The 24,063-nt window shown below is 33.4% G+C and overlaps 1 protein-coding gene across 1 annotated transcript; it reads left to right on the top strand.

The window, feature by feature from the left end:
- The first annotated feature begins 404 nt into the window (after nt 1-404).
- LOC140448243 (uncharacterized) lies at nt 405-17,224 on the top strand. Its single transcript, XM_072541347.1, has 3 exons — nt 405-611; nt 10,936-11,050; nt 16,935-17,224. The coding sequence occupies exons 1-3, from the start codon at nt 405-407 to the stop codon at nt 17,222-17,224; spliced, it is 612 nt and encodes a 203-aa protein (XP_072397448.1).
- Nucleotides 17,225-24,063: the final 6,839 nt, after the last annotated feature.

The following is a 24,063-nucleotide window of genomic DNA, read 5'->3' as shown; positions in this document are numbered from 1 at the left end:
TTTTAAATTAAAAACAAGCTTTAATTAAAAATTGTAACAGTAAATTCTTGAATGAAAAGAAATTATATTTAAAAATCTTTAAGGCTGAAGAATTAACCATTCCAAAAACTAAGATAAACAAAAAGACGGTGTACTAAATTGTATAACAACCCGCTACCGAAATCTCCGCAAAATCGAGTAAAGGAGGAACAACAGACTTGTTGCAGTTAACTCGGCGCACCAATAATAGCATTATCTCATTAAGGGAAGCAATGCGTCGGCGTTCCAAGCGTCACGGCGCCTGGAAGGCGTCCATCAAGCGCCAATGAAAACAAACGCAGGGTGGAGTCTCCTTTAATTTCAACTATTACATGCTATTCCGAAGGCACAGTTTGATTTTAACTGCGTTAACGAAAAGCCCGCAAATGGCAGGGCCGTATTTGCCCTCGTTGCCTGGAGATCTCTTGACTGAGTATATGTTCGGTAGAAGACGACAAAGAAGAAATAGAACAACGTTTAGTCCACAGCAGTTGCAAGAGTTGGAAGCGTTGTTTCAGAAGACCCACTACCCAGACGTTTTTCTAAGAGAGGAAGTTGCGCTGAGGATTAGCTTATCTGAAGCTAGGGTTCAGGTATGTACCTGTTTATATTATTATGTGAAATTTAATACAATTAAAATTTCTTACAGTGAAAATTTCTTGACTTAAACGTTGTAAATTAATTTTTGGAGTAAAAGTTGTTGTTTTCGTTTTTCTATTACATTCATGGAATTTTAGATGTTTGTATTTCATTTTTTTACCCAAAAAATTCTGGAAATTTATTCTAAACCTTTGCTCCTGTAAATTTTATTTTAATATTACTGCTATAAATTTCTGTCATTTGAAAAATATTTTAAACAATTATCAATTTTCTTAGGCATTAACATGAGTATGATTTTAAACTTATTACTAAATACATGATTCAGTCACTTCGATTGTGTATTTTTTGTGTTAAAGCATGAAATGTTTTAAGGTTCGAGATGTTTGTCCTATGTAAAATTTTCAATCAGTTGATCTGTATACTGCTCCTTGTAAACATTTTTAGGTTTTTTTGGGTACGAAAGGTTCGTGTTATTCCGTTCTATCTAATGTGTGGCAGTATCAATGCTGGTATCTTTAAGAAGTTGTTACTGAACAAAATAATTTATGTTTTTATTTTGATGATAAACAAAATTTACATCCTACCTGTGTGGTTTTGGTTTAATATTTTTTTATGTTGCTGGAAAAAATAGGTAAATTTTTTGATATCAGAACTATATATTTTTGATAATTAATCAATTATTTGAGGCAATAGATGAATAATTTTTAATAAATGGACGGTATATTGAATTAACTGTATGGCCTGTATACCTTTATAAGTATGTATTATCATTGATGACATAGGCGTGTTTAGGATTTTTTCTTGTGGGTGCCCAGATCGTAAAAGAGCGCCCCAAAAGTTAAGTTATCTAGGTTTGCTTTTTCTTCTTCGGCTTTTTTCCATTATTAGTTCGTGATTTTGGTCGTCTACAATATTTTATTCAACCATTCATCTTCTATGAGGTCTCTATCTATTATTGCATTTCCTATGTACGTTTTTCATCGTGTAGCAAGTCTTTCTCTCCCTTCCCGGTAGGTCCGAATCCAATATTCTTTTTGTCCACCTGTGCTCTGGCATTCTTTTTACGTGCCAATACAGGGTTCTCTCTTTTAAGTTTTTTGTAATTGAGCATTCTACTTCGATTCTGTTTCATATTTCCTTTGTTATTATTCTATTCTCTCTGGTGATTTGTATACATCTTCTCATACACTCCAATTCAACTGTTTTTATAGGGTAATATTCAGCACTGTGCTCTGAAAAATGCTTTTTTTATTTTCTTTAATAAGAGTGTTGTTCAATATTACTCTATAGAATGTTTTCGTAGCTTGTTTTCCCAGTGCTATTTTCATTTAATATCTTTCATACAAGTACCATTTCGGCTTATCATTGACCCTAATTCTGACAACTCTTAACAGTCCCTTCTTACATCTAAATCTACCAACTCTGATCCAATACATAAGAATTCGTTCTTATACATATTTATCTTGAGTCCCCAAAATTAATATTCTTTTTTTAATTTCCTTATTATTCTATGAACTCCTATTTTGTGCAAAAATGACTTGGTCATTTGTGGGAAGTAGTGAATGTAATATATGCTCTTGTACTGGTCTGCCGATTGTTCTGCATTTTCTATGCCTTTCGTTGCCGTGATTGTTTTTGTTACTTTATTGCCTAACTTTATTTGTACCTCCGTTTCTTTATATACATAGTCCTTGCGTAATATTCATCCATTTATTTCTACCGTGCATTTTTCTCATTGCTTTCCATAGTTGTTTCCTATGTCGAGAAAGGTCATATGTGTTTCAATATTTTTCTCTTTGTTATTTTCTTTCTACCACTTGTCTAATAATGAATATATTATCTAGACATGATCTGGTATTTCAGAGTCTGGCATGTTCTTTGCCATAATAGTCCATGTGCTGTGCTATTTTTTCTTTTATAATTGTGAAAAAGATTCTTGCAATTGAATAAATTACACTGATCCCTCTATAGTTATTTGTTGACCTTTTGTCACCTTTTTTGAAAATGGAGGATAGTTATAATAAATTCCACCTGGAGAAATTCCTCATCAAGAAATTCCTATCCTGCTTCAATTTAATCTTCCTGCTTCGATTTGATTTAACAACTCTTGTATAAAGAATCCGACCCTTGCGCCTCCATATTTTAGCACTTTGGTCCTTTTTTATTATTTATATTTTTATTATTTAACTAATGACTTAATAATTCCCTTTTCTCCGAAGCATAATTATTAATGTTGTCACTCAAAATTTTCTGTTAATTGTCTTTTGACTAATATTTTAAAATTTTATTATAAACAATAAGTTAACGAGTATGCGTCAACTATTATTATGCGTTATTCATAAGTAATAAAGTATCTTCAAACATAACAATATAACAACATCATAATCATATAAAACTATAATTTACCATTTTTTTTACTCCATAAACGGCATCATATTATTTTCTAATCGGTCTTATTTCGTTGTCGACCGAAATTTTGTTTTTACAATGCTTAACTTGGAGAAGCCTCGTTCGTAAGTGCAGTTTGTGGCCACGAATTTTATAATCAATTGTTTAAAATTATTAAATTTTGTGTCTCTGTCATAAACAAGTAACCAATTTATCCATTCAAAAACGGTTGAAGGAGTAAACTTTTAGTTTTGTCCGTTTTTGAAAGTCGAACTGCCTCCAGTTCTGAGTAGTTAAAATTAAATTGATCTGAGATACATTTGACATCATTTTGATTTAACGAAAAATTTATTTTAATTTAATAAAATTTAATAAAAATTTACTCAATCCGAACGTCAATTATTTACCTATAGCATCAATAATGTCATTTGTTTCTTTTCTAAACCGATCGTTTGACTGGTTGAAAAGATTGAATCATCTTTTCTATCAAAGTATAAAAAATAAATAATTTTGTTTCTTATTTTTTTTTTAATTCTAAGTTTTCATGTTTCCGAAATTTCTATACCAAGACGATCGCAAGTGTTTTTTGTTCTAGAGCATACACTATCAAGACTTTCTTATATTCCCAACTAGTTCAAAGTGAACTTCATCTACAGCCTAGCATAGATTTTTTCTAAAGCTATAATAACACCAAAAGACTTTGTTTAGAATAATTTTTTTAGCTGTAGAAAACCTTTTTTTATTAGTAGAAAATGTTATAATATACTTTTAAAAAAAATTTTAACACCTATATAATAACAAATATACGTATAGGTATAATTAGGAAACCGCACATATAGACCGTCGGAATTCAATACGAAATTCAACATCAATCCTTTATTCCTTTTTGTGTACTAAAAATGTCATAGATAAGCAAAAAAGGAAATTTAGACTTAAACCTAGGTTTTTCTGAAAATCAAATTTTTATAATTTTCTGCAGCTTTTCCAAGGTAAAATTTTTCTTTTTCCCGACTTGAGTTTTCACTACCTTTTTTTACAGGTTTCTTATCGTGAAATCTAATAAAGTTTTAAGTGCATCCTTAGAGCAGCAGTAGCTCTTATACCAAATCTTTTTAAAAATAGAAACAATACTTCTCTATCGATTCGTAAAATGGCGCAAAAGAAAAACATTTTTTACAAAAGAAAATTTACTTTACAAAAAAATATTCAATTTTCACGCAAAAAACGCGTAAAGGATTATTTTGGTTTTAACTTGTTTTGGATTTCCGGAATTTGCAACCCAGTTTGTGAATTTATTTTAGTTATCACTGATTTGGGCCCACTAACTTTGCCATAGGGTTTAAGTTTAATTTATTTATGATTTTCTTTGGACTGCCTTAATATTAACCGAGGACTGTCGGTCTAAAACGACAAGGAACACTTACGAGGAATCATTTTTGTTTTAACCTAGACGAGAAATCATATACCATTTTTATGTACATATTTAAATGCAATGTTTCTATGTACTCTTTTGTCCTAATTATTATTTACATTTTAGCATCTATAGAAATTATGATTGTTACTATTCTTCCAAGGTTTTTATTGTTCCTTTTGGGCTAATGTTGCATCTTTCTTTATTTTGTGCAGCTCTTACACCACTACCAAAATTAAAATGATATTATTGTTAATATCCGCTTAAAATAAATTTTCTGACTATATGTGGAGCGATACTTTGTTGAAGAATCCCAAACATGTTCAATAGGATTGAGGTCTGGAGATTGTGCTAACCATGGCAATATATTTATTACCCCTTTGATCAACCAGTTTGATGCTAGGTTGAAGAAGAGTATCGATTTACTGCTAAGCTGTCAGAAAACGATTTGAAAAAAAAGATCGGTTTTGTCGCTGATAATGATTGCGCCCCATACGATTAAAGTACCAGTTCTGTAAGTGTAGACTTTCTTCAAACATTTCGATAATTTCCAATCGTCTCCATATTTTTATTCGACACGAATCTGGATAAAATCCAAATCTGTATTCGTTAGTAAAGAAAACTGCGACTACGTTATTTTCAACCCTGTCTTGATTTTCATGACAGCAATTAAATTTGCAGCGTTATTACATCTGAAAAGAGAAGGATATTTAATACGTCTTCGACTATAAAGATTGACTTCGTGGAGAAGATTTCTTTGAGTATCTTGATCTATTTTTGTTTGATGTTCCCGCCGTAAGTCGTTAATTAATTCACATGCTAACACTAGATTGGTTTCTAGCAATGAAAACTAAAAGACAATCTTGGGCTTAAGTTGTAAGAAGTCCATTCCTTGATATTGCTCAGTGGACTCCTATTACCTCAAAAACAAAAATCGAATACAAACGCCTACTATTTGGTCCAAAGATCACCAGTTGGTGGTATTAAGTTATTGTTCGTGTCCTCTCTAAAGTTCTAAATAGAGGGAAATATGCGCAAATGGTCATTTGTAGAGATTTCTATAAAGATGGATATGTAAATGCAATACCGGTAAAACGTTTTTTGTTTGACGTGGTGTGCTATGGTAAAATTAAAAAAATGTAGGCTCGATAGCGTAAGGAATATGTTTCACCAAAAGAGTTGTTTGGCAATTTTTGCATATTGGTGACACAGTTCGCGTAAAAAGATATTTATGGGTTAAGTTACTGTGTCCTAGCCGCAAACGCGTTATTCTCACTTGGTGTGGTCTGTTCGATGTTGGTTGGGGCCACAGTTGTAGTAATTGTTCAATTTCTTTCAGTTTATTTTGCGATACACTCCACATGTTTTTCGACGCACTAAACAAGTTAAATTTGATTTTAGATTTCAAATCAGAAAAAGAAACTTCATTCATCCAAATGGAATCCTGGCTACAAAATGCTGAATGGGCTTAGTTTATTAAAATGGGTATAAAAACTATTTAAGTTGCATTGAAATAAAGAATCACATGTAATCATTTTTAAAAATAATTCACAGATGAGTCGGAATCATCTTCTAACGTTCGCGCTACTGAGTATATATTTAAGTGTTTAAAAAGTTTTCGTCTTAATTTGGCGCTTTTAGTTTTCATTCTGTTATCAGTGTAATATGGATGTTGAATAACTAGAAACTCTAAAAGTGCTTGAGAGTCTTGAGTACAATTTTGTTACATTGACTATGTCTTTTTTTCCTAGTATATTTTCGAACAGATCTAGTATTTGATTAAAGCTAAAAAAATCTGTTTTGATTTCTAGATATTCTCTTACTGGTTCTAGCAATGTTTGAAAATTTATTATCTTATTTGTTAAATTTCTGTCATTAGTTTTGGTTTTCTTTTTAATGAAGCTTAGGTTTTTTAAAGTGGTCTTCGGCAAGTCGTAGGGCTACATCTTATACGGTTCTTTCCGAAGTTGGTTGAAAAATTCAAGAGTATCAATAAGTTTATTTTTATTTGATGGTAAGGGTTGACTTGTTTCAGATAAAGTTGAATTTTGTTTTTGGTTAATAGAGTATGAGTCAGACGATTTATCGATTATGGTTGTAGTGTTAACTGAGGAAGAAAATTGGTTTTATTGGTAAATATAAGACTGCTACTGCTTGAGTAGTAGGTGTGTAAGAAATAGTATTTGAAATTGTAGGTTTATTTTATATCATCATTTTTTGCATTGTTTCATTGTAAGAAGGGTTAGGGGATGAAATGTTTAGACAATTAGCTTCCTGGTGTCCGGATAAGCTACATTTTAAACATGTGACATTCTGGGCTATGCGTATTCGTTACGATGTTTGTTCGAACTTAATAAGGAAAGGAATCAAAATAGAAGTCCAGTTAACTGATAAAATTGCAATAGAACGTGGAGTACGACAGGGCTGTATTTTGTCTCCATTGTTGTTCAATATTTATTCTGAATGGGTATTTAATGAAGCTTTAGACGGTTGTGCGAAAGGAATACTAATAAACGGTGAATGGTTGAATAACATTAGATATGCGGATGACACTATAGTTTTTGTCGATAATCTGAATGACTTACAGATATTAACAAATTGCATAACAGAAGTCAGCAACAGATACGGACTAGCTCTTAACATAAAGAAAACCAAATTTATGACAATTAGTAAAAAAAAAAATACTAAACGCTCAACTTACAATCAACCAACAGAATATCGAAAGAGTCGAGCAATATACATATCTAGGCACCAATTAAAATAGCCAATGGGACCACTCAACAGAAATTAAACAGCGAATAATAAAAGCAAAAGCAGCATTCGAGACATATCATTAAAAACAAAATGCCGTCTATTGAACTGCTACATATTCACAGTTCTGCTGTACGGAATGAAAGCGTGGACACTAACTGTTGCATCTATGAATCGGCTCGAAGCTTTCGAAATATGGTGTTATAGGCGCATCTTACGTATATCCTGGGTTGACAGAGTTACTAATGTGGAGGTCCTGCGTAGAATGGGGAAAGAATGTGAAATTCTCATGACCGTCAAAACTAAAAAGTTGGAATATCTAGGACATGTAATGAGAAATCAAGAACGTTACGGTCTTCTCTAGCTGATTCTCCAAGAGAAGGTAAATGGTAAAAGAGGACCGGGAAGAAGACGCATTTCCTGGCTTCAAAATTTACGAAAGTGGTATAAACGACTACCACTGAACTGTTCCGCGCTGCAATAAACAAAGTAAAGATAGCTGTGATGATCGCCAACATCCGGAACGGATAGACACTTTAAGAAGAAGAATAAGGAAAGATTCAGGTAGTACAAGATTTTCTGGTAAAGGTGATATGAAACTTTGTCTTCGGAAAATGAGTATGTGACTGAAGGCAGGCTAAGTTACTCCTATGGAGCAACTAAACAGAAGTTAGACCTAGTTTTATTAATTCATCTTTAATTATGTTGAAAGGTATGCTAAGCATACGTTTGACAGAATTAAGCGTCACAACGTTTGTGAATCTGTTTAAATGCTACATATAGGTTTTAGATTTTTTATATAAAACTACTGTTTACGTAGATCGTTTTATTAAATAACAGAACATTGATAAGTTGTTCGTACTATTCAATTATAAACTTATCTTTTTTAGTAACACATCAATATTAATTAAGCGTTTCCACTTCAAAATCAATAGTCTCTCTAAATCCCTCTATGTCATCTTTAAAATTCGCATCTCTTAAGTTTGTATAAAAATTTTTTACATCAATTGGTACAAAGGACATCGACGTTTTAAGATCAGCTATTTTTCCGACTCGATAGTTTAAAAAGTTTGGTTGCGAAAAAACTGTTATTATTATAGGGGGACCTACCTTTGGTAACCTCTTTTATATTTATTTCTTTAAATTCTTCACTCTCTTTGTGAAAATATTTCATAAAAATGGACTGAGGATTGTCCTTGTCTAACATTATTACTCTAGCTTTAAGCCAATTTTTTTTGTAGTTAGTATTTGTTTTCTGGTTAGTTATAGATTTTTCTATTTGTGAAATGCCAAAGAAGTCGTCCTTCGTTATTTCACATGCAACAATGTCATTACCCAATGCATAATCTGCTGGGATTTAGGCCATATTCAAAATCAAAGTACTTCTTCCACTGGTTTTATATATTTTAGCCCCAAAAAATATAAACTTAAGGAGCATTATCAGAAGCAGCTTACGATAACACGTCAATCAAAAGAAAACCAAATGATTGAAATGGAAAATGTCAAAAAGAATCCAAACGATATGATATAACTTTTTGTCGCTTGGATCCATTTAGAGATAAACAGATTCCTATAATTTATAACACGCAGAGGCTTGTTTACTTGAAGCTGGCATGATTTTTTTAAAAAGTGATTTAAAAATAGACTGAAACCGGTTTTCCAGGTAGTCCAGTTCATCGATGTAAAGTTGAATAATTTTATTAGTTTATTATTTGTAGTAACTTTAGTTTGTAATAATACTTAAATCCAAATAGATAATAATCATGAGTTGTATCTCAGAAAATTCTCAAATCGATGAAAAGAGGCCCACGTCATCATGATTCCATAACCAGGCAAAGACAGTAAGTTCCCATAAAACTACAGGCCAATTAGCTTACACCCAGCAACTAGGAAAATTGTAGAAAGATTCATCTTAAGCAGACTACAAGTCGAAACAGACAGACTTGAACTAATTCCAGAAGCACAGTTAGACTTCAGAGAGTAGACTCCAGAAGTACTTAGACTAACGGAGTACATAGCCGCTGGATTTAACGATAAACAGTACACCGGAGCAGCTTTCTTCGATGTAAGTAAAGCTTTCGACAGAGTCTGATCCAATAAAGGCTGATATACAAAATGAGATAATATGGCTACAGCGAGGCAATGACGAGACTGATCTTTCTACTTGAGCAACCAGAGCTTCAGAGTTCGCATAGGACCAGTCCTGTCCGAACTCGAAACTCCGGAGGTTGAAGTGCCACAGGGAATGGTCACCCCTACTGTACCAATATTTACCTCAGACGTCCCAGAACACCAGGAATACCATTAAGTCTTTATGCAGACGATACTACAATAGCGGCCAAGCACCAAAATGTTGGCATAGTAGTAAACAACCTGCAAACTGCGTTTGCAGTATTAGATGGAAAATCGCCATAAACTCCGAAAAAACGCAAGCGGTACTATTCAAAAGGAAACATCAGCAACCAGAGCAACAACTTTTTGTACAGAACAATCCCATCGAGGGGAAAAGGGAAGTCAAATACCTGGGAGTCATCATGGATAAAGTACTGCCATTTAAAAAGCACGTAGACGCCACAGTGCAAAAAGCCAACATGGCTAAAGCATCCATTAGAGGACTCACATATAGAAAAAGCAAATTAACGATAAAAACCAAAATGAGATTAATAAATAGTATCATTCTTCCGATACTTACATACGCTTTATTACAGACGAAAATAATGAAGGATAGAGCTAGGATTTAATCCGCAGAACTAGAAAACCACCATAGTCCCATACTGCGAAAGATCATGAGATATGACGCTTTCCACCATTGGAAACATAAGAGGCCCAAACAACAAATAGTGGAATAAATTAAGTACCTAAAGAAAAGCAAATACTAACTAAATAAAAAGTAGTGGGAGAAAATAGAACAAATACGCGAGAGAAAATCAAAACAAGTAAACAAACAAATAAAATCACCAGAGAGAAAAACAAAAAAGCCAACAGAGCGTAGGCAGTTCGTAGCTCTAAAAGTCGATAAACACTGCAAATCGCCGCACTGTGTGGGCCCCAAGGGGTGAGAACCAAAATAACATCACTAGGACCCTCACATAGACAACCTACAAAAAATAATAATAAAAAAACATAAAAAACGGCTCAGGCCAACAAAAAAATTTTATAAAAACACAAAAAATCCGGGCAAGTAGGGTCCAAACACTTGAGCAAAAAATCTCCGGACTGGACATAGTCCGGGACATAAACTTGGGGTCTAAACAAGCAATTTTCGATTGGCGGATAAGTCACTAGAGGATATCAGGAACAAAGCGCGTCATGCTGTCCTTAATTTAAATCGGTTGGAGAACTATGTTGTAGTTTTATTACTCAGGACTCCCACATGAAGAGCATTTGGCTGATAGTTGTGCCCCTATCGCGCATCAGAGTGCTATAGGGGGAAAGTAATGGTCTGGAGCATTGTAGCGCGGTAGAGTGACTCCTGTTTTTAACTCGAGTTAATACACCTCGCTCCAATGAATTATTACACCCAAACGTAATTCTTAGGGGTGAACAGAACATGTCTCACAGGTTGTGTTTAATTAAATTGCGTACTTGCTTGCTTGCTGCTTGTATCTACTCACGATTTCAATCTTTTGTACACTTTCGAAAAGAAGCTATAAATACAATAATGTTTTAATCAAAATATTATAAATTTATTTAGGTACCAAATTATTAGGTACCATTAATGTAGGTATCAAATTAGGTACCAAAACTTAATTACGATAATTCTTTAGGTGTGGTTTCAAAACCGGAGAGCCAAATGGAGAAAACAAGCGAGACTGCAACTTCTTCAGGACGCTTGGAGAATGCGATGTCTGGGAATAACTTCACCACAATTAATACTATCAGGTAACTGATCATTTACGTCTAATAAATCAAATATAAATTCAAGATTAATTCATTCCGGAAACTGTTAAAAATACTCAGAAAAATAATATTAACAAGATGATATAACGTGTAAAATACTATGTTTATCAATTTTCAATGCATTATTGACAGTTTAGATTATTGTTTCGCCTTGATCTTGAAGGTGTCAGCTATTTACTTCCCTTCTACTGCTAAATGTCTTAAGTATTATACCCTAGATTAACATAATATTCTTATATTTTTATGTCTATGCTGGTACAAAGATGGACTTTTTCTATGATATTAATAATGATCCTGATTTTTTAAAGTCTTTCTTACCGAAACTTATACCAACTTAATATTAAAGCATTTTCCACTACAAAAGTACGACAAACTGCTGAAAAACACCCGTGAAATGGTTTAATAAAGAATTAAGGTCTTATAGATCTAATCTTTTTCTTATTAAACACATTGCAGATGCAGATAAACTACAAAAATTTGAATATAATCGGCAATTACAAAATGCTAAAAAGTCAGCTTACTGTGATTTTAATACCAATTTCAATAATAAACCTAGAGATTGCTGAAAAATAGTAAATTTGAAAGAAACAATACAGTATCTAGTTCGGTACAATCTGATCTACCTGCAGACGAAATAAATATTTTTTTTACTACAATTTCAGAGAATATAATTAAATCTCTTTCCACTATTAATATCGATGTCCTCTTCAATTATATCAATTATTTTTCTCCAAGCAATTCTTTTTTCGCCCCGTTGTAGAAGAAGGGGTCTCTTAAATAATAAAGTCTGTTAGTAATTCTAATAGTAGGGACGTTCACGAAATTATTAGCAGAATTAAAAAAAACTTACCAAATAGTTTTTTCACTTCCTCTTATTAATTTAATTTAATCAACTGGAGTAATTCCGAAAGTACTAAAATACTCAAAAGTACTACCCATGTACAAAAAAGGTGATTCCTCAAACACTGAAAATTACAGACCCATATTGTTTCTACTTTTGGGAAAGTGATTAAAAAGGTTATCAAACAACAATTTTATTCCTATTTTGAGTCCAATAGTTACTTTAGCAATTTTCAATTTGGATTCAGAAGTGCTTGTTCCACTACAAGAATGTAAGCGAGGTGATTGAGTGGCTTGAACGCAGTAATCGCATAGCAATTTCTCTTTGCGACTTGTCGAAGGCCTTTAACTGCGTTTTATACGATATTTTGCTCCACAAATTAAATTAATATGGAATCGGAGGTATCCCTCTTAAGCTCATAACTTCTTATCTACGTGGCAGACACCAGGCGGTAGTGTCAAACGGTCATCCCTCCGATTTTGTATCTGTAAAACATGGGAGTCCCACAAGGTTCGACCTAAGGACCTTTTTTTGTTTTTATTTATGTCAACGATTTGCCAAAATTCATATCTCCGTACAAATCAGTACAATTCGCAGATGATAAGACATACGGTATATTAGGAAAAAATAATGATGATTTAAAAATGCCTTTGAGGAAGTTTATATTAAATCTAGCACATGGTTTGCTGCAAACAAACTAAAACTTAACTCCGATCAAACTTAAAATTTGATTATATCTGCAAGTAATTTACATAATGATCATGCTAACAAAGAGGCTGTTAAAATATTGTAAAAAACCATATATAACTTACTGAACTAATCGGCTCATGTCTAACAACAAAATGAATCAGCTATCAAGTTTATTATTTGTTATTCGCCAACAAGGGTTGTTAACTTTGAAACATTAAAAATGACATATTTTTGTTTATTTCACTCTAACCTAAACTAAGAATTAATCAGATGGGGCAGTTCAACAAATAATGCACTTCTAAATTTTTAGAATGCAAAAGAAAGCTATCAGGATTTTACCGGAAGCTAGTTATCTAGAGCACTGCCGACCCTTCTTTATCAAATTCAAAATTATGCTGCTACCTACTCTGTTCATATTTTTGCTTTTACGGCTTTTGTGATATATTTAAGTTACGTTTTATATTCCTATTTTTATATACAATGTATTTTTGACTTGCTACAATTGTATTGGTTAAGTAGTTAAATAAAATAAACTCTTTTATACAAATCTCACTAACATTATTTTATCGTTTACTTTTATAACTTCTTTCACGTTCCTCTATATCTCTATCAGCAATAATTTAAATAACTTTAGTTCTCACTTATAATATTACATTTTCTACCTACCGGAAGTTGGCTGCTTCATCCAGCTCTTTCGCCTTTTGTTCTTGCTTTTTTATCCTCCGACAACTACATTCTCTTATATGTAACAACACTAAGATTCCAAGATCCGATCCTGATTTTTCTAAATTGTAATGGTTATCTCCCCAATGAAGATATTTTTACCTATAAATTCGATCGAAGGCTTTAGATCGACGACATCTTAGCAAATGCCGTCATTTTATTATGCTTTTGTTAATTTTGAAAGATTTGTAAGAATTTTGACCTGAAACACATTTTTCCGGAATTCGGTGCCTGAATTCCTTTATGCAAACATATGAAATATATCACCCCGTGTTTCCCTTTTATTTTTGCTTACAGGTCAGGATTTCTGCTGTCAGGACTTCTATATAAGACAATAGATTGTTTTAAAAATTCGTAATTTCGTAAATCGAACCTATCCTAAAACTATAAGAAATCGCTTAGCCTTTTCGACGCATCAAAATTTATCTATTATACTCTCTCCAGGCACAGAGCACATTCTCTCCAGTAATCTGTGGATTATTACAAAGTTTTATTAAAATTGGGTATAAAGTAACTATGGTTTTAGACAATTTAAATGGTTTCTATGGCTCATCAATTAAACATTAATGAATCTCTTATGTTTGGAGTTTTTTCATTTAATGTTATTATTATAATCATCATCTTTGGCTGGACAATCCTCTGTGGATCCTAGCCTACTCTAAATTTAGTCGTCATTCTGTTCAGTTTCATCTTCTGATCTCTCGTATCCCTAAGTCGGCTTAACTCCATCTAACCACCTAATTCGCGGTTGCATCTGAGATTCATGAGATCGGAAGAATACTTTGCATCTATTAGAACGTGATTTATTTGGTTAACGGTTTCTTTGTCAGGTGATTTCCATGTTCCTTTGTGTATTATTTTATGAGAAAATCTTGTTCCTCCTACAATCATGTTTTTAGTGCTTGCAAAGTTTATTAGTCTCAACCCGTTATCATTTGACTCTTCTTGCAAGCTCTCATATCCTATAGTTGGCTGGAAAAATTGCTCTTTGCCAATTTTTGCCTTAAGATCCCCAGAAATTATTTTCACGCAATGACGTGGACATTGATCATATTTTTTGTCTAAGGTGTCGTATTAAATTAATAATTTTACAACATTACTGGAAATCAGGCAAAACATAATAAATCAATGTTTATTTAAAGTAACCTGCGTAACAAGTAATAGGGTATAAAAAAGTAAAAGTAAAAGAAACACTTAAATTTAAACAGAATGTAATGCATTAATTTTTTAAATGTTTTGCATTGAAGCCGGGAAGGCAAAAATAAGGATCTTCGCAGTCCGTACAGTACGTGGTAACCTTTTTTACTCTGGTTTTGGGTATCTTCCCTCTAACTTTCTTTTCGTAGCATCCTCTACAATATTTTTTTACAACAGCAGCCACTTCCTCCTTTTTCAATAATGTATAGTTTTTTATACTTTTTCTTGTAATCGGTTGCCGTGGGACATCAACATGTCTATTAGCTTCTAAACCCCCTTTTAGTAAGTTTGCGACAACAATCTCACGAAACTTGCTTATTGTAATGTTTGTATTAGATAGTTCTTTGAAAATTATATGCGCATTTACAATAGTTGTGCCCAGTATGATTTCCATTGCGATCTTGCGGTACCACTTCAGTGAACGCCGCAAAGTAGAATTATAACTGGACATCTGGTCAGACAAATCGATTGAAGCTTTGCCAGCATTGTAGTCTATTATAGCTTCTGGTTTACTTATAGGGCCTGTGAATCTTTCAATAATTTTAGAACTGTCAGTATGCTTAGTTGATAAAATAAATACATCACGCTTATCAAGCCACTTGATGATACAAATACCCCTCTCATTTTCTTTGGCACAAATTTCACCCTTTTTAAGTTTTTTACTTAGAACATCTTTAGGGTTTCCCCTGCGGTTTGCCTTCAAAGTTCCCAGCAAATGCGTACAATTATCTAGAAGAAGGTTATCCAATTCAAGGCTTGTATAAAAATTATCGGTAATAATTGTACGACCTGCATTTAGAAAATTTCTTGAAAGATTCATTACCACATTTGTAGGAACTGAAGCTCCCCTGTCCCTCTCTTTTCCAGCGTATATCTGAAAGTTCCAAGTGTAGCCTTTCCCGCAACACAGCTAGAATAGTTTTACCCCGTATTTGTGTGTTCTCTGGGGTATATATTGTTTTATGAGGAGTCTGCCTTGAAACGGGATTATACTCTCGTCTCGATAAATTTTTTGATAAACAAGTTCGCCAACGGCCTAATTTTGTGTAAGCGGTCTCCTTCTTCTCAATCGTTGTTATTAGAAAAGTGCCACATTCTAAGCAAAAGCTCAAAGCGATTTCGGCTCATGGAACTTGGTGCAATATAATTACGGAATAAAGATTCTTTACTACAATAATGTGACAATGAAGGCATTCGAACTAAGCCCATGTACCCAAGTAGGCCCAATAAATTTCAACATTTCTTCCCTGTTCGTAGGTTGCCAGTCATCTAACGCAACAAAGCACTTGTTGCGTTGCATATAAGTTTGTTTGGTCGACCATCAAATCGATAATATTGAAGTCAAAAAATGCATAAAAACAGGAAACCGGTGTTACTTCATCTAAAGAAATAGCTGCTGCATAATTTGGATTGAGACCGAAAGTATTATCAAATTTGAATCGTTGGTGATTCCCGACTGGGTTCGTCCATTGTTACTGATTAGTGATTTCATTTTCTTGTGTGTGTACTGGGTCTTCCAACAAAACATTTTCAATATCCGTCTCATTATTAGACATATGATTTTTGTGAACAACAACACTAGTTTCATTTTTTCGCGTAGTAGTATCTTCGTCTGATAGGTGATTGCCAACTGGGTTTGTCAATTGCTGCTCATTAGTGACTTGATTGTCTTGACTGTCGATTGGGTCTTCAAACAAAACATTTACAATATCCGGATCATTATCCAGACATCTGTTTTCATATACAACAGCACGGGTTTAAATTTTTCGCACCTTCTTTTTTGGACTAGTATCTTCATCTGAAGTAGACGATAAATCAATATCTTCTGACCTTGAAGGTACATACAAGTCTTTCTCAGAATCGAATGTGTCCGAGTCGTTATCTTCCTCGTCAGTTTCTAAAATAATTCTAACCTCACTTTCAAGCGCTGGTAAATAACAAAAAACTTACCGTTTTCTTGTATTTTTTTCCCTGCTAATCGTAATAAATATGCACCACGTGAATTTGGCAGCATTTTTATTCAATAATCCTCTAAAAAACGTATGAAAACCGTAATAAAACGCAACACACCACGTGTACTACTCAAGGTAACTGCTGAACCTGACCCGTGACCGCTCGGCGTACGAGGCTATTATCCACTGCTGGCGCCGAAGCGGCCAGATCTGCCGATTTTGAGTTTTGAACGGTAACTTCTTAATTTTCTTGTGAAAATTATTTTGCTTTTGTAAAATAATATTTTATTGTCTCCTTATTACAATATTCACTTTGGCACCAGAGAAGAATTTTACGAAAATCACCTAGGCAGTTAACCTGTTAATGTTTTATTAAATAATTCTATTAAGTAACTGTTTTTCAATATTGGCAATGCCTTTTGTTTTTAATATTAACAATGCCGTTTTTATTGTTGGATTTTAGGTAGACATCCACCTCCACCTCTCCCAGGAAACCTCCAAGACATTGCAGACACTCCACCTCCAGAATATCATCAAGTTGGAAATCCAAATATTCCGTTGTCGTGCAGTTGTTCACCAGGTGCTGAAAACAGAAGTCCACAAAGTTACCGAAGTTCGCCTAGTCCTACTCAATTATCACCAGGTGGTCCAGATGACTTGTCACTCACCAAAAAAATAGCAGAAGATAATTTGGAAATCAATAAGTGTTTAGCTCCAAATGACACTCACCGAGTAGCAACACCTATTCAGTAATAAAGTTTTATTTGTGAATAAATAAGAGGCAATGAAAAGCAAAGTAGAATACAAATATTTAAAAAGCAATTATTTCGCAATAATTATTTAAAGAACGGGTTAAAAAATTTTTATTCAGTCAGAAAAATTACTTATATTATTTAAAAAATAGACATATCATATAGTATAAAAAACTATTTGTTAAAGATGGCATTAGAAGTATGGGAAATCTTGTATACAATAGTATTTGTACAAAATTTTGTTATAAATATACGTTCACCCCTTAAAATTGATCAGTTAATGGACTACCTAAATTTGACGTAGGTAGATATTTTCTCTTAATGTATTTCAAGGTATTTTGCTGTTGTTTTTATCAGGGGTATTTCAAAATAAATTAATAAAGCATTGAATTTATTTACGAAGTTGAAAAATATTTAAATGATTGTTTTATTATTTTTTCGTTGCCAGTGATTTTATCCTGTAAAAGACTAAAGATATTCGTTTTTTGGTAGTTTAGGTTGTAATATAACATTCTGTGGAAATCTTTCTATCAAATTGCCATAGTGAGTGTTTAAAAAATGTTTTTTGACTGTTTTAATAGTTTTTGTGTTTATTTTTTTTAGATCTGGGCATATAATGGCTAGTAAACATGTGTTAAAAATATTCACTATTACTGATTTTTTTAGTAATGATAACAAAACTACTATTAACTATTTAAACTAGGAGGAAACGAATATAACATTAAGTCTTTTAGAGGATAAAATCATTAGCACTTAAAAAAGGATAAAACATTAATTTAAATATTTCTTAACTTCGTAAACAAGTTCAACGATTTATTGATTAATTTTGACACAACCCCAATAAAAACAACAACAAAATACTTAGAAGTACATTAAAAAATAATTAAAGTTTTTATCAAACAATAACATAACATTAAAACATGAACATTGATAGTGAATATCTTGTTTGATATTCTTACCTCACAAATTCACGAACACCAAATAATACCAATCGCACAGAATAAATGTTCATAACCAAAAGTCCCTTTTTATTCTTCAAACAATTAAAAAAACCAACATTTTCAACTTCTTCAACGCTTAACGTCGAAGCCTAGCTAATCCATTGTTGAAAAAACAAACATTAACGATGCTTCAAGTCTGTTCTCCGAAACTGGTCTAACCCCTTTTATGCAATATAAAAAATATATCTAGCGATCTCTTCTCTAATGAATTAATAGCTTTTTAAATTTGTACATATATTACTTTGCTTTGTTATTCATGTACATAAATTTTATAAAATGTAAATATATATAATAATAATAATAGTCTCCCGTTTTATACCGCTGTCGCGGCTTTGGGAGTATAGCAGGGTAGTCTGCTATATCTAGGGCCTACGGTATACAAGGAAGGTAACATGGCCAGTGCTACGCTTCAACCGTCTATTATTACCCCTGGTTTTACCCAAGGTACTCATTTTTATTCAGGCTGAGTCGACCTGGGGCCTATAGACATTTTTAAAATGTCTAGATGTTCTTGCCGGCGGTGGGATTCGAACCCCGGACCACCAGCTTGCGAGTCAAGCATCCTACCGCTTGCGCTACGCCGGCCCTGTAAATGTAAATATATCTATTTAATAATTCAGGGGCATAAGTTAAAGGATAAGAAAGTGTCAAGAAAATAATACTTAATATATTGAAACAATTTTTTTGGCGGATGATATTTATGTTTCTGTGTATGTATGTTTCTATGTACTAATGCGCAATGTACTAATGTCAAGTTAACCAAAAAAATAGGGGTAAAGTTAAAAAAATTCATATAGAGCTAAAAAGTACTCCTCAATTTCACATTTAAAAACAAATCATTCCAGGTCAAAGGTCGCAAATAAGGGTTTTTTGCTTTTTTAAGCCAAAACAAATCATACAATTATGTATAAGAAATTTCTGTATACTTTTTTTTCTAAAAGTCATCGTTTTGAGAGGAACAGTGCCGGCTCTGAGACGGCTCTGCTGCACTGCGATATTAGAAATGCATTTAACACTCTGCGGTGGGGAGGTGATGCGGGCAAGGGAGGAGAGGGAGCGTCTTAGCTTCCTCATGAGTTTAATGGTGGAATATCTTTCAGAGAGAAGGACCATGCTTAAGAAGGGCACGCTCTTTCACGTAACTGCTGGAGTCCAACAGTTATCGGTCTCGAGTCCGACGCTATAGAACCCGGCATATGACGAGGTCATAAACTGGCCATTAAACATAACCCCCTTCGCCCTAGCAGATGATTTTGCTATGCTGGTAGTGACACGGGACGAGCTAGATCTCCGATTTTGGGTAAGACATACGAGCAACGCCGTGAAGAACTGGATAACAGATCACGGTCTAAAACTTAAGGCAGAGAAGACTGACGCCCTCATTCTGAAGGGTAAACAAAGAACAAAAGGGAAGAAATGCGTCACATGTTGGTGATGCTACACGAATATGGCGCATACGGATGATCAGAAAGCAACTAAGAGTGCGGCTGCGCTGGAGAACGCAAGTCAGAAAGGAGGAGGACCCTATACGGTGTTGTGCAGTAAATCATCATTTACGCGGCACCAGTCTGGAGTGAGGAGGTAGAGATACTGACCTACCAGTCTGTTGCGAGTAGCATGCACATACAGGACTATATCTGTGGCGTCCTTTTTGACTATCACGGGTAGTGTTCTTCTGCATGTATTAGCATTAGAAAGGAGACATATCTATGAGATGAGAGAGCATTTAAGTATAGCTACAAAAAAAAGAAAGGAAAAGATCAATAAAAAGATGGCAAGAAGAGAGAAACAGCACGAAAGATGTTGCCTAGTGGACTAAGATGCTGAATACGAGTCTAAGGAACTTGGTGGACTGTGGCCACAGGCAACTGGATTACTTACTGACGCAAGTGGTCACAGGGCACGGGTGTTTTAGGGTCTATCTTCAAAGGTTCGGAAAGACAAATACAGATAAATGCATATACTGCGAATACTCCGACACTGTTAGTCATACAATGCTGGAGTGTAGTAGATGTACAGTGGAGAGAAACAAAATGTATAAAAAATAGGTATGAACTCTGTGACTGTAAGAGAGATGATCGTAAAGATGACTGGACGTAATAAGGGATGGAATATTGTACACAATGACATCTGAGCAGTCATTAAGAAGAAACAAGAGAAACATCAGCCGGACCAACGACAGAGATAATATCTAGATAAGATAATCGAGTGATTTGAATGTGCCGTCAGCCTTACAGCGGCCATCCCACGTTCGGAGTATAGTACATGCGACAGTCAACTGTGAACAAGTAGAAGAGGTTGGTTTTAATTAGTAGGCAGGATAACAGAAAGGCATCTGTTTGCAGGACCTCCTTCTAAAAGGAAATGTTTTGGATGTACTCCTCTAGTATAAATCCAACACACGCCAGCTTCCCTAGCGATGGATTAACCTTGTACGGTTTTTAGAAAATTTCCACACTCAGAAAAGAAAAAAAAAGCACACAAAACTAAATAACTAAAATCAAAGTGGTAAAAATAACAAAAGATAAATTACAAACTGAAATTCACGATCTACGAGAAGATAATATTAACTCGAATAATGCCTACATAAAAGTTTATCCCAGATAAACTGTATCTTCTTCCCCTTTTCGTACTTTATTCATCTCGAATCCCTCCTACTATCCACTTTTTCCTAGAGACTTAGTTGTGGAGGCCGTATTTACGGTCTCATAACATGACCAAAATATTCTAGATTTATTTTTTCATTGTAAACGCAATTTCCGGTTATTTATACATCCAGTATTTTCCTGTTCGCTATATGGTCTATCCAGGATATCTGAAGAATGTTTTTATATTCGCGAAATATCTAAATATCTAATGTCTCGTCTTTATACCATCAATTATTGCAGCCTTCTTATTTATTATCTCGTTCAGGTTTTAAGATATGCTTATACGGAATTAAATCCCTATGAACATCACATTGCGCAAGATCGTTTTAGATGCCCAAGTTTATTTTATTATTATTCGGTTACATTCTTAATTTTACTATTAAACGTTTTATTACTTTTGTAATGTAGATCTTATATGTACTCCCATACATTTGTTTTAACTCTTTAATTGTATATAAACAAAAAATAAGGATCCACCCAATAACAGAATGTCCCTTTAAGAACATAAACTTTAAAATAACAATATTAAGAATTATATCTTAGAAAGATTTTTAGTCTGCTAAATAATTTATAATGTACAAATTTGCAATATATAAGTTATATATTAAATTTTTATTTGTAGAATTTAAGAATGTTTCCTTTGTAGAATACGAATAAAATGTTGTTTATTATTAACTATTTTTCATTTGACGTTACTTTATAAAATGTTGGTTTTTAAACAGCTCAAAAGAGTTACAATTGTACGATTGTCTCAAATTATTTAGCCAGGATATGTCATCTTTTTACGCTTCTTCGGATCAGTATCTTTTCCTGTTATAATGATCTGAAACAACACCAATCTCGTTTGTCTGGAACGGTTTCTAAATACAACAAACTACCGTGATATTATTCTCGAACCTATTGTTGTATCATTTGCACAACAAGCTAGTCCGTAAGTTCAATTATCGCACGACAATGCGCGTCCTCCATGGACGTATAAAGAATAAAATCTTTATTTATATGTCCATGGCGTCCGCATACTGCCAGGGTCGTGCGAACATTCCTCGAAAATATTGAAATTTAGTTTTTACCATGTCCTGCTCAATCGCCAGATATAACCCAATTGAGCATGTATGGGACATATCGGGCAGACGCATTTTACAACAAAATATTGCGTTAAATACAATACAGCAACTCTTTGAGGGCCTTTCAATGGAGTAGAACAGAATACCGCAGCAAGACATTGACCATCTGATCATGAGTTTGCCTTAAGGACAATAAACAACAACCGTGGAGGTTATACACTATACTAACTTAACCTAAAGACTACTTTATAGGGAGTTAAGGGGCAACAAATTAATTTTTTATTATTTTTTTGTGATACCATTTTTTGACTTGAATGGAGTTCTCTTTCAATTTTATTACTTGCTTATTCTAAAAAAAATGTTTATTTTATATTCAAGACACTTGTTTATAATTTTTTATTAAAAATATTTGAAATTAATTATTAGAAATCCTTTCCTGTAATCTCGCATTTTGTTTTTGTCCTCTAGATTATTTTATTGTGTTTATTATGTTTATATGATGGTGAGCCATATTTGGATGAAATGAAAATTACCTTTTTTATATTTGTTTTTGACGTTTCAACTTTCACTACGAAAATAGCTTTCAAAAAATTTATGAAAATTAAAATGAAAATAAAATATAATAAAATAAAGTTAGGTATACATTTTTTGTTGTCGTACACAACAAACAGGTGTATAACCTCCTGTATATAAATACCATTGGGTGAGTATATCGTGAATTAATACCATTATAAACATAATAACATAGAGTTGGGCGGTGCTCATGTTCTAGTTATCAATAACTGAATAAAAGGATAATATTACTAAGGTATATATGTCTCTCAGAGCTCTTCCTTAGTAGTGACGTATTCCAGAATGTCAAGAATTATTGCATGTACTTTGAAATAAATTTAACAGTTAACAGGATTGTATTACCCAAATGATCATTGGTTATAAAATAAAAGTAGTAAAAGGTTAAAAAAAAACCAAAACTTAACAAAACTTAAGCAAGGTGATTTATAAATGAAATATACTAACTGTACGAGGTGAAATTCACCATTTAATACACCGTTCACTAATAAGAAAATCAAAATAATATCGGTTCACAACATTTTGAACGGGGTCTTTTACAGTAAGAAAGCTGTAACAATAGATTGTATTCACAATAAATTTTACGAAATTAATATTTGGATAGCACAATTTATCCCAATTCTTAATTATTTACTCTCTACCAGTGTAGTTTCCGTTGAAAAAGATTGATACCAAAAAATGAGAGGCATTTGAACTGTGGATGTATCGCAGAATCCTGAGAATATCATGGACCGAGAGAGTCACAAATGTCGAGGTCTTGAGAAGAATGAATAAAGAAAAGGAAGTCATATTTACGATCAAAAAACGAAAACTGCAATACTTGGGACACATTACAAGAGGCGAAAGATATGAACTGCTTCGAATAATTATGCAAGGAAAAATAGCAGGAAAAAGGTCCATAGGAAGAAGACGAAACTCCTGGCTAAAGAATCTACGGAATGGTATAGCTGTAGCAGCAACGAATTGTTTCGGTCAGCAGTTTCGAAAATACGTATACCCCTGATGATCGCCAACCTTCGGAACGAAGATGGCACTTGAAGAAGAAGAAGTGTAGTTTCATGAAGGCATTTTAAAAGTAGGTATTATCTACGTCGAACTTTTTTTTAAATGAAAATAGGTAGTCAACAACGTTTTTTTGAATAATTGGTTTAGGTGAGTAATTGTCAAATAAAAAATATAACGATTATTCGTAAAAACAATTTTATTTATAACTATTTATATTCTGATTTATGAATTCAGGGGGAACTGTCTGAACCTTTTAAAACGAATAACGGGCTGCGTCAGGGAAACTCTTCTGTATACTGTTCAATCTGGCTCTGGAAAAAGTAATACGTATGTCACAAATCACAACCATTGGTGCATGCAATCAGTGCAAATCCTTACCCCTGATTATATCAATATTGTTGGGAGAACGAAAAACGCTGTAAGAGAGGCGTATGTAGCATTAAAAGAACCAGCTACAAAAATGGGTTTAATAAAAAACACCAAAATAAAAATATATATGAAAACAAGCACGCAACCACAAATCCTTCTTCCACTTGTTATAGATAATGACGT

The sequence above is a fragment of the Diabrotica undecimpunctata genome, chromosome 8 (genome assembly GCF_040954645.1).
Source record: "Diabrotica undecimpunctata isolate CICGRU chromosome 8, icDiaUnde3, whole genome shotgun sequence".
Classification (NCBI taxonomy): domain Eukaryota; kingdom Metazoa; phylum Arthropoda; class Insecta; order Coleoptera; family Chrysomelidae; genus Diabrotica; species Diabrotica undecimpunctata.
Note: the sequence above shows the minus strand (reverse complement) of the source record. Positions and strands in the feature narration are given on the sequence as shown.

What these genes read in the sequence shown, in the direction of transcription:
- LOC140448243 (XM_072541347.1), top strand. Translation starts at nt 405, where the DNA reads ATGGCAGGGCCGTATTTGCCCTCGTTGCCTGGAGATCTCTTGACTGAG. An exon ending in TATCTGAAGCTAGGGTTCAG is followed by an intron (nt 612 to 10,935) that starts GTATGTACCTGT and finishes ATAATTCTTTAG; the next exon opens with GTGTGGTTTCAAAACCGGAG. An exon ending in ACCACAATTAATACTATCAG is followed by an intron (nt 11,051 to 16,934) that starts GTAACTGATCAT and finishes GTTGGATTTTAG; the next exon opens with GTAGACATCCACCTCCACCT.